Source organism: Notamacropus eugenii, chromosome 3 (assembly GCF_028372415.1).
Source record: "Notamacropus eugenii isolate mMacEug1 chromosome 3, mMacEug1.pri_v2, whole genome shotgun sequence".
In the NCBI taxonomy this organism is placed as follows: Eukaryota; Metazoa; Chordata; class Mammalia; order Diprotodontia; family Macropodidae; genus Notamacropus; species Notamacropus eugenii.
The window spans coordinates 53,679,906-53,692,060 of NC_092874.1; the positions used below are offsets into that span (position 1 = coordinate 53,679,906).

At 37.2% G+C, this 12,155-nt stretch overlaps 1 protein-coding gene across 1 annotated transcript in view; it reads right to left on the minus strand.

Annotated features, from left to right (window-relative positions):
- Positions 1 to 5,577: 5,577 nt before the first annotated feature.
- The window catches only part of ZNF804B (zinc finger protein 804B), a 556,024-nt gene continuing 549,446 nt past the window's right edge, over positions 5,578 to 12,155 (minus strand). Inside the window, exon 4 of the mRNA XM_072651549.1 lies at positions 5,578 to 9,519. Coding sequence (XP_072507650.1) covers positions 5,838 to 9,519 — 3,682 coding nt within the window. The 3' untranslated portion in view covers positions 5,578 to 5,837. The remainder of the gene's footprint in view (positions 9,520 to 12,155) is intronic.

The window sequence follows — 12,155 nt, forward strand, 5'->3', positions numbered from 1 at the left end:
ATATTTTTTAAAAGGATGAATGGAAGAACACAGCATAATCTGATTTAAAAAATAGCACTGGGGATACTAAAGCTCAGGCTGGTGAGGAAAGTAAAGGTCAACATAAAGGGGGACTACTTATATTGTGGAAAATATGAAGAGTAAAACAGGCATATGATCACTGCTTAGTGTGAATGGAATGATGACACCTGTTAACTTACCATTTTATTTCTTTTTATCTGGTGAAGAAAATGCATGTCAGATGGTAAAGGATAGAACAAAATGACTAGCAGGAAATTGATAACCAAGAAAAGTAAGGAAATAGTAATGACACACCAGACTCAGATGAATTACGTCCTCAAGGAATTGAAAGAAATGGTGGATGTGATTACCTGAGTCACTGGGAGTGAAGGTTGAAAGAGTGGAGAATTACCTAATTAACACAGAACTGGAGTAGGGCATATGTTCTTAAGAGGAGGATGAGAAGGGAAAAGAAAGACTCAGCAAACTATAAACTAGTGGTCTTGACTTTGATTTCTGGCAAAAAGCTAGAATGTATTAATAGAGATTCAGTCTAGAAAAGGAAGTAAAGGTTACAAAGAGTCATATAAAGGCAACAACAAAGTAAACTTATTTTGTTTTATGTCAACTTTTATGGGTGTGTGTATTTACACACATATATAAATATAAAAATTGTATAATAGATATGTAATATATATGATACATACACATACATATATATAATATACATGCATATATACCCATTTTGGGTGCTTATATAGATTTAAGCAAATATGATAAAAGTATCTCAATTATTCATATAAGAAAGAAAGATATGGACTGGATGATGATACAATTAAATTTGAAAATAGTTGAATGGTTGGACTCAAACATTACTCATGAATGGTTTAACATTAACTAGGCAGGAGGTGTCCAGTGGAGGTCCCATAACATCTGTGCCTGTCTGGGTGTTATAAAACATTTTAGTTAATGATTTGGATGATGGTGTACATGCCATTCTTTTCATATACACAAATGACTCAAAGTTGGGAGAAATAACTAACATACTCTATTGTTGAGTAAAAAAATATATAACTTGACAGGCTGAATATAATAATATAATAAAATCTGATTGAGAAAAAGTTTCATATTTGAAATAAAAAAAATCTGATTCACAAGTATTGGATGGAGTTGGTGTGATTGTTGCTTAGTCATTTTTCATTCTTGTCAGACTCTTAATGACTTCATGTAGCGTTTTCTTGGCAAAGACACTGGGCATGGTTTGCTATTTCCTTTTTCTTTTTAAAGATGAGGAAACTGAGACAAACAAGGTTCAGTGACTTGTCCAGAGTTACATAGTTATTAAGTATCTGAGGCTTGACTTGAACTCAGGTCTTCCTAACTCTAGACCTGGCACTCTATCCATCTGGTCACCCAGCTTCCCCTGGTGGCATGATTAGATATCATTTTATCCGGAAAAAATCTGGGGTCTTTAGTAGATTGCAAGCTCCGTAGGAATTTGTAATGGGACAGTCAAAAATGTTAATTCAACCTTGGGCTACATTAAGGAAGTCATAATCCCTTCTTTTCTCTGCCTTAACCAGACTACATCTAAAATACATGTTTAGTTCTGGGTCTTGCAGTTTAGAAAGGACATTGCTTAACAGTACAGTGGCCAGTAAAGGCTAGGCAGAAGGGTGAAGAGTCTTACATCATTTGAATAGCAGCCAAAGGAACTAAGGATGTTTATCCTAAAAAAGAGAAGACTTGGTTGGGGAGGGGCAGAGATGATACCTTTGCCTGGCTATTTAAAGAAGTGCCATGGAGAAGAAAGAAAACATTTTTCTCCTTGGCCTTGGAGAAGATGAAACTTGAGGTAGAAGGTACAGAGTTAAATTTAGATTTGACAGCAGAAAAAGTTCACTAACAAAGTGATCTTTTGAAAAGTGGAATGGTCTTCCTTGAGAGTGGGTGGGTCACCCATCTCCCTCATTGTCAATTTTCAAGGACAAACTGGACAATCAGTGGTTGGATATTATAGTGATTCTTTTATGAGTATGATATGGACTAGATAGCTCTTAAAATTCCTCCTGGGTCTTAAATTATGTGATGTGTGATCATTTCAGTGACTTTCCAGCCAAAAACAGTCTTCCTACAATTGACTCTAGTCCATTTCTCAGATGGTTTTCCCTAGGGGCACCAAATTATGCTGTATTCCTCAAAATATTCTAGGTAGTCAACTACTACCTCCATTCTTTCAGATCTGCCCCCAGCCATTCATTTCTATGAAAAAGTGATCTAGCAGCTCTAACAGAGAACAGGCATCTGCTGATTAAAGATTTCTTAAGATACTATGCTTCAAAAAGGAACAACACAATCTCCTGCTGGCTGAGAGGTGTGAAACTTCAGCTCCTTTTAAGCTGCAGAAAAGCTAGCCAATTTGGTAGTAAGATGAAATCTTAGCTTCTTTCAAAGATTTCTGGTTTTACTTTTCACATCTGCTGATATAGACAGGGGCACAGGTGGTAAATGTTCCCATAAGAGACCTAATTTTGAATCCAGTATAAAAGCACAGCCTTATAATAATGTGCTTTGTCGATTACATAATCTACTTTTGTCGAAACTATCAAATTGCCAGCAATAAAATATATAGGAGGAAAAAAGCTGCATTAATCTCAAACTTAGAAACTCTTCTGAGTCCTAGCTGATGTACTTCATGATGAAAGCTTTGGACCATCATTAGCACAGGTGAGAGGATGTAGCCCTAGATCATGAGTAAGAGAACTGGGATTCAAATCCCAATTTTGCCACTTATTACTTGTATGACCTTGCCCGAGTGATTTAATCTCTTTGGGACTCAGTTTCCTTGAATGTCCAATATAATAGGTAGAGTATATGACCTCTAAGATTCTTCCTACCTATTATTCTAGCATCTAGAAAGTGAAGTATAGTTAGTTGAAATCCCACTATTGTAGCTTTGCCTGTTTTTAGATACACTTTATAGGATTTTTCTGGAGTTACATAGCACTGCATTTTTAAAGTGAACAATTGATTCCATGTACAGTGTTGAGGAATATGATGTGTTTTTATGAATGCTGGCTTATTAGAATGGAAAAAAATACTGAATAAGTCATTTAATATCTCTAAACTTCAATTTTCTTGTCTGTAAAATGTGAAAAGAGGGTGTTAGACTAAGTGATTACTAAAATTTTGCCTACCTCATAAGTTCTAAAATTCTTTAAGTGTCCTAGAGACATAGCTTTTGAAAGGAAGAAGATACATCTTCCATAACTGCAAGTACTCTAAAATCACTGGCAATTCTTTTGAGACTTCTTGTCACTATGCTGTCTATTCCAATATAAATCAATCTAAGTGGGTGGTGGTTGGTGAGTTTCATAGGTAAATGTAGGATCTCGATACAATTTTGGAAGATTATACACTTTCCCATAGGTAAGTCAAGTTTACACATGAAATCACATCTGTACGTCTCAGTTGTACTGCTTAGGATAAGTGGTAACATGATTGCTAGAATTGCTAGAATTGTTGAATCTCCCACCCATCCCACCAAAACATGGGGTTCAACTGCTTTTTCAGAAGATCCAGTTTCACGTTCTACTGGAAGATCCTCATACCTGTTGCAAAACCATAGTGTTACTTATCGTCATCTTTTTTCTCTTCTGTTCTCCCATTTGCCAAATTTTTAACATTGTGATTCCTTCCTACTTCCTTGAAATTTTTCTTTGCCTCCCTCTCTGGGCTAGTTCTATTCCATTTAAGAAACTTTCCATGTGTCTAATGATCTAAAGAAATTCCTGGAGTTCTTTCGCTTTCTCTAGTTCCAAGATCTGCTTGCATGTAACTTATGTAATAGGTAATTACTTCTATTTCTCTTGTTTGTGATTCCATCAAAAATGCTCTTCATTCAGATGGTACAAAGAACATTGGAAGGAATAAGAAATATTTTGTTGCTGTTGCTACTAAACTGACTGGTTCCTTTGACTGCTTACGAATGAAAGGGTTCAGATGAATGAGCTGTGCTGTGACTGGACTCAAATCAGATCTAAACAGAATTGGATTATATGCAGAATGAGGCAATGGCTGGACAGTTAATTGGGATGGGTAACTAGATGTGGGGAAGGATACCCAGCCAAGAATGTGGGATATGTAGGGATGATGACACAATCAGTGGTGAAAATGAGACATAGGCAAAATGTGTTTAAGATGCAGGATTTTTCCATTTTGTTCAGATTCTTCTTTCAAAATATGACTAACGTGGAAATATTCTTTACATGATTGTACATGTACAACCTATATCAGATCACTTGCTATCTTAGGGAGGATGGAGGGGAGGGAGGGAAAAAATCTGAAACCCAAAATCCTACAAAAATGAATGTTGAAAACTATCTTTACTTGTAATTGGAAAAAAATAAAATACTATTAATTGCAAAAAAAGGGTTGTAGGTATTACCCCTACTCAACAAGGGGTAACATTGGATGACAATGATGACTCATATTTATATCATACTTCACATTTTACAAAGTACCAGCTTCAAAACAACCCTCTAATAAGATAATCTAGTCTCCATTTTACGTCTTATGAAGCTGAGGCTGAGAAAAGTTCTGTGGCCCACATATGGTCATAGAGTAAATGAGCTGGAACTTGAACATAGTTTTTCTGAGTTTGTGACTAGTGCTCTTCCCATTACACAACAATTCTTAAATGGGAACAACTTAGATTTTGTGGAATAGAAATAGTTGTTTTTGACTAGTGACTCTTGAAAACCATATATAATGTCTGGTGTGTAGTCACACCATTTGTGAAACTTTCAGCAAATGGGACATTTTTTATATTTATTGTGAAACAATGGGATAGAATTTTAATGGTTCACCTTGTTTTGACACTGTATTAAGTCCTCGTTTCTTTAAAACTGGTTTTCCTTCGTGTGTGAAAATGACTTGATGTTAATTTTATAAGCACTGTTAGCATTCTAGATAGAAGAGTAAAAGTCTGTCTTCCTATTCCTTATGATAAATGACAGTTATCACACTTTTATCCCAAGTATAATTCATTTTGTATAGCTTATGCAATATCAAGTACTAATTATTTGTGAATAACTGTTTTCATAAGGAAATGATAAACATTAGGGCATTTTGGTGATGGAAGAGCATCTGAAATTAACTTGATCAAACTTTTTGCCTTTGCATATGGTCTTTTTCTACCCGAGAATAAGGTGGTGAATTAACAGTAATCTAAGGAATCTAGTCAATATAGACAACCAACATGTCAAAAGATGCTTACTTTTATCTGAATTAATTGCTTTTAAAAAAAATTTACCACTTTCCTTTGCCTGTGTAGACAGATCCATAGTCTATTTGGGTTTAAGAGACCAATCAACACTGAGCATTTTAGTTGAAGAACTGTTTTGTTACTGTTGTCACTAAACTGATAGGTTGCTTTGACTGAGTATTTAATCAAAACAAATTGCTTATGCATGTCAAATATATAATTCATTATTTGCCAGCTGCCATATTTTTTCTTAAATGTTAATTCTATGTCTAGAAGTTCATCCAAAATACAGCATTGCCTCCTCATTTGTACCTCCTTTATTTTTTAAAAAGAAATTATTTTAAAGTTAATGGTGGTGCTCTTTAAGTGAAAACTCATTTAAAAATAAACTATGATGATCAAATGCTTCATATTTCCATATTTATACGTGAACCTCAATATTGCAGTTTTGCAAGTCCCAACTTTTGATTCTGACCATAATCACATACCTTGTTTTGAAAATATCTTTCAGTAGGTAGACTTGATCTCTTCTTAAGACACAACCCCCACCCCCAGAATAGAGAGGTAATTGTTAGTTCAAGCGAGCAGAAACATTCAACACTTCTTTTACTCGACTGAACTGCTGTATTTGACCAGAGCAAGAATGATGACAAAAGTCTTGCCCTTGAAACACAGGTTGAATTAATGGATTCAGATGAATGATTGAAGCTGCAACTGGATTCAGGTGAGGCCTGAACAAAGTTGGAATAAATGCAGCATGAGGCAGTGGCTGGAGGGTTAAGTGGGATGGGTGAAGGTGCGTAGCAGGGACTAGATGGAGGGGGTGCCCAGCCAAGAACGTGGGGTGTGCAGGGATGACAGCAGGAGTCAGAGGAGAAAATGAGATAGGGGTAAAGTGTGTTTGAGAGAGGGGATGCAAGTGAGCTAGAGGGAGGTGACCTCCATGAGGATTCATGGAAGCAGAGACAGCAAAGTGTTGCAAAAGAGTGTGATGGATGGTTGTGATGGATGTATGCTGATGCACTGGCATCGATGGCATTCCGGCAGTGGAGGAGAAGGCGGGGGGACCTGTGACTTTAAGATGTTTGGACAGGAATTGCTTCTGCATGTGCTGCTGGGCTTGTAGCTGAAGTAGCCTGTACTTGTCTATTTCATCAGGTGTAAATGTTATGGGCTGCTGTGTTAAAGGAGGGGAGATAGATTTGTGGTACACTTCCCTTTCTGTTTCACCGTACTTCTGCATAGTACCATCAAAGTAAGAGTTGATATTCCCTTCTACTTCATTTATTTCCATGCTTACATCATGTTGCTCTAAGATTTTTTGTTCCTCTTTGGTCTCTGTTGAATTAACAATAGTAGAATATCTAACGGATGGCAGAGCACCAGGGAAATTATTTGGTACTGGGTCAGAGCTTTCTATAAAAGGTTGGGTTCCATTAATCAAGGGGCTCAATTGTTCTTTTGGAATAGAGTTCATTTTTACATTTGGGGTCCGATAGTCTGTTCCTATTTGAATTATACCTGTAAAAAGACAGCTCTCATCTCCAGCATCTGACAAAGCAGCATCGTTCTTTGTGTGTGATCCTTCATCCCTGTCTCTCTCAGCACTTCTCTGAAACAAACTGCCTTTATTCTTGGTAACTGTACCTATGTTCTGTGTTTCTTCTAACAAAGGGAACACTGGTGGGCTATGTACGGGTGCTGGAAGCTTAACGGCAAAGTAACTTTGGGAGGGATCCTCCACTTCCATCTGGCAGCCATCTGAAAAGACCTCCCCTTGTTCCCGGTGTTTCTCTGGGTGCTCTCCATCCAAAAGCCTCAGGGCTGGCAGCGATGTTTTCTCTCTTTCTGAAACATGCAGCCCTGGGATCCTTGAGGTTCCGCTGTCTCCATCGTTCTGTGGCCAGTTGATCAGTTCAGAGGCATACTGGACGAGGTTTACTTTTCCCAGGTTGGTACCATGAGGGTTTTCCACGTCCTCCTGAATCTCACTGCCTTTGTTTGGATAATCAGTTTTCTCTCTTAAGAAAGAGCCTGAATTTCTGTCCCAAATTCTTGGATTTTCAAGGGATCTGTCACTGCTCCTAGAATGCCTAGAATGCAAACAACTTTGCATGCTGGGGTCGCCAAGAGGTGTATTGACTTTGGGACTGAGACATAGGTGTCTAGTCTTACCTTGCCTTGACTTATCCCTGTTGTGAGTATACCTGTATTTTGATTGTTTTTCATTTCTACATGCACTCCAGAGTCTGCAGTTTCCCCCTCTCTGACTTTTTGATGGGAAATGGCTACTTCTTTCATTGTCATTGGAACAGGGTGGAAAGTTGTGCTTCCGAGACCATTCTTTGTGCCCTTCCTTGGGGTGGCATTCCTTTCTACACACATAAAGCAATGCGTCTCTGCCATTTTCACTGGACTTGTGACTTGAACAAGTGCTTCTGTGACTGTTTGTGCTACAAAGAGAGATGTCAGAAGAACTAGACTGTCTGTCCTGGGATGACTTTGGAGAAGAGGGCTTCCAAAACCTATCAGAACTTCCCTTCCTTTTGCATTCTGAAGCCTCTCTGACTGCTTGAAGGTGATTTTCATTCATAGCTCCATGGAAGTCCTTCCCACCTTCTCTTGCATCACTGATGCATTCTGCTAGACTGGAACTGAATGTCCAAGGGTCTTGGCTTCCGCATTTGTATCTCAAATGAGTATCCCATGTAGCAGATTTATGTTTTTTAGTCCTAGAGACATAAGGAGAAAAGCACTTGACCTCACTGGCATCTTTCAGGGTTACCCTTTGGCAACCTTGCAAATGGTCCTTCAAAGGTCCCCTAGATTCTGTTTCATGTGGATGCCTCTCTATTAAACAATCCTTTTTGGAGGCATCAAGATAAGCAGGCACTTTAGGAATTTTTTCATTTGAATCATTTGTACTATATTCCTGTTCATACACGTGTGGCTCAGAGTTATTGAGGCCTGACTGATATTTTTTCAGGGAACATTTCTCATCTAGATTACATTTCATCTTCTTTGGTTTCAGTGACTGATTATCTTCTTGTATCGCTATTCGTTTATCTTTGATTAAACCTGAGGCTTGGCTCTCTTTTTCTGTCTTAGTCCCAGAAGGCTCCATACAACATTCTTCATTCTCTTCATTCTGTTTATTAGCTCCTCTTGTGTTTCCAGAATGTTTGAAATCAAAATACAATGGGTTACAGCCATAAGAGAGGCAGGGTTTTGTTTTTGTAAATAACAGCAGCTCTGTGGGCCACTGGAGGTTGGTGCTGCCATCTTTACTGAGCACACGGAGGAAAGGCAATGCTTTGGATTCTTCTCCATGGATTAATGTATCTTTTGCAAATGTTTCCACATTTCTTTTAGCTGTCCCTGCTTCTTCAATTGATTTTATTGTATTGTCCATCCTGGAGCTGGGATTTAGCTTAATGGAATGCTCTTGTCCCATTGGTGATGGAAACTCATCCAGACATTCAAATAACCTATATTCACTGTGCTTGTATGTGTTCTGTGGTGTGCAAAAAGTATTTGTTTGGTACAGGTGATAGCTATGGCCTTTTGGCAAATCCTCAATCTCGTTCATTTCTTTTCCATGTTCTGTTTCTCTAAATGAAGAATTAAAATCTATACCTGAAAGATGAATATGAGATTTAGACATGGAAGAATGGATGTTGATGGCATCTTGCAATATCCTATCATTAGTATCATTTTTGTCCTTTAAAACTTTAGTTCTTATGGGAACAGTGTTGGAGATTACTGTATCTATATGACCTCTGGGATTATTTATGATATTCCCCCCAGTGAGTGTCATGTCTCCATCTGAAAACGTATAACCCTTCCAGCTCACTGTTGCTTTTTTTGTTTTATGGGTAGGTGATTTGGTGCACTCGCATGTTTCTTCTGTGTTCTCATTGAACACTGATGCAGAGGACTCCAATTTTAGATGAGCTTTCCTGGAGAAAGAGAAAGAGACACCTGTCCTGTGACAGGGATTGCTGCCATCAGAAAGTGGTTGTAGGACCCGACTTCCAAATAAATAATGTCTCTCAGCTTGGAGCAAGCGCCGATTTTGCGTAACCTGACGTTGTTTGCTGGAAATGCTTCTGGGAATGTTTTTACCTTTAAGGAGAACAGAGCTCTTTACATATCCTGCATTTCTGCCATCCTTAAATGGGATGACTTCTTGTTGGAACTGCTTTTCTGACGCCACTCTTGGTACTTTAAATACTGGTCCACTTCCAGAAACACTGAAAATGTAACAAATATGGTTTCAATGATTCAAGAATGAAATTCAATAATCATAGAAATTTGAACAGCATCACAATTATCTCAGGGAAGGATTGGACTGCTCTTTTTTCAGTTAACTAGAGTTTCTCTAACAGATCACTTCCTCAGTTTTATAGACTGCAGAACTTTTCTGCTTAGTAATGGCAACTTCTAAGCAACCATCAAGTCTCCACTCTCACCTTTAAAAGTTGTTTTTTTTTTTTAAAATAGTCAAATATAGAAAAGATAACCAGGTCTCATCCTATCTTTTCTTAGAGCTCCAAGGGAAAAACCAAAACATTTCCATTTTTTCATAGAACATCTCCTTCAGAATTACAAAGGACCTTTGAAAAGAGTTCTTAAGTCATTTCCTAGGAAAAAGTTGTCCTTGGAAGAAGCAATAAAAGGATCTTAATAAAAAGAAATGCATCTTAACAACATGAGGCTTGTTCATTTCTCTTTTCTGATTATGAATTAACTTGCAGTTTGGAGCACCTCAGTTCTATTTCTCCCTCATCTTTTAGATTCATTTTTGATGATGTGGCATCTTCTCTTCTTACATGCCAGGGAATCAAATGAATGGTATTAGAAATTATACCATGCACCTAATAGCAGTGAAATCCAATAAGGCTGTGAGAATGCAGTGACCACAAATACAATGAAGGCCTTGCCCTCAGGGAGTTTATTTCCTCTACTGTTGGAAATCTCAGTATCTGAAATATCTCTTTCTGGAATGTTTTCTTTTTATTTTTTATTCATTCCAGTGCTCTTTTTCTTCAAATGTTGTACTATTTAATTATAAGTTGGCCTTTACACCCCCAGGCCTTAGCATAGTGCCTGGCACATAATATAAACTCCAAATGCTTGTTAACTGCTAAGTTTTATATTCCTAAGAATTTCTTTAGTTCAGTTGATTCAAATTATCTGCATCAAGCCTATCTTTCCAGGTTTACTGAACATAATCTTCCTTCACATACTTTACATACTCTATAAAGGCAGCTAGGTGGCTTAGCAGATAGGACACTGGACCTGGCATCAGGAAGACCTGAGTTCTAATCCAGGCTCACACACTTGGAAGTTAGCTGCGTAACTCTGGGGAAGCTCAGTTCAAATTTTTCCTCATACAGAAACTGTGGACTTAAGGAATTTATAATCTAATGGGATGAAATGTCCTTTAAACAGAAGTTAAATATAAATATACTGAATATAAATATAAATAAATGAAATATATGCAAAAAGATATAAAATAATTTCCAAAAAAAGGGGATTTGCAATAACATATTACCTCATGCATAGGCAAGTGTTTTGTTTTTATTTTTGTACCTAAGGCCTAGAATGTTTCCTAGCACATAATGGATGCTTAACAAATGCTTGCTGAAAGAGTGAATGAATTTAAAAATATGATAACACAATAAATGAGACAACAGCTTGAAAAAACTAACTGCATCCTATAGTTGGTCCTATAGTTGGTATGTGCACAATCATCATAGAAGAAACTACATTGTTCTTATTCTTTAGTTGTTTCAGTCATGTCTGACTCTTTGTGACCTTATTTGGGGAATTTTCTCAGCAAAGATACTGGAATGGTTTGCCATTTCCTTTTCCAGCTCATTTTACAGATGAGGAACTGAGGCAAACAGGGTGAAGTGACTTGCCCAGGGTCACACAGCTAGGAAGAGTCTGAGGTTGGATTTGAACTCAGGAAGGTGAGTTGTCCTGATTCCAAGCTCAGGGCTGTGTCCAACACAAACCCCCTAGCTGCCCAGAAGCGACCACACCACTGCTTTTGTACAATATGGTACACATGGATGTTTTCCCCAAATCCACAATAGTTTTTGTTTTGTGGATGTTATTGTTTTCATCATGCTGAAAGAAACATCTCTAGTTAAGGATCATGAAGCAAAATGGGTTAAAATTTTAACAAAACCCATTAATGATATTGGTTGAAATTTGGTGTGCGGGCCAAGTCCATTAAAATATTTGGCAATAGAAATAAACACCTGTGCATAAAAAGTTGACTATAAGTCCCAGATGGGGTTGACACGTTACAATAAACTAACCACAATTTCACTTAGAATGAATGCCTTAAAAATGGAATCATTTTCCTATGAAATAAATCTGACTACTCTTCAGCGGTGATGCAATTAAGTCACTTACTACAAAGATTGCCTACCATTCATTTAAACAACAAACACTTTTTACTGGGAAAGTGTCATGCATTTTCTAATTTATCAGGTTGACAGTGCTAAATTAATTAGCAGCATTAGTGTTCTACATAATGATTTATAGGTACATACATCGCAGCGTATAAATTAAATGGGTTTGGGGGAACAACTCTTTTCTGAAATATTCAGCAGATGTGTCATAAAATTTCTATTTCTTAGTTGCAATGGTTTATTAGTATAATTCTTGTTTCCTTCTAATTATTAATTTAGCCAACACTAAGAGGAAAATGTAAATGAAGTAATTACATCTCTTTTTGTCATCCAGCCATTGATAATGTCATTTATTCAAGGATTTAAGTGAATACAAAGTGATATTAAAGAATTTACAGAATAATCAAAAAGATATTACCATTCAATTTTCTTCTGATGACATAAAATAAACTAAGTAAATT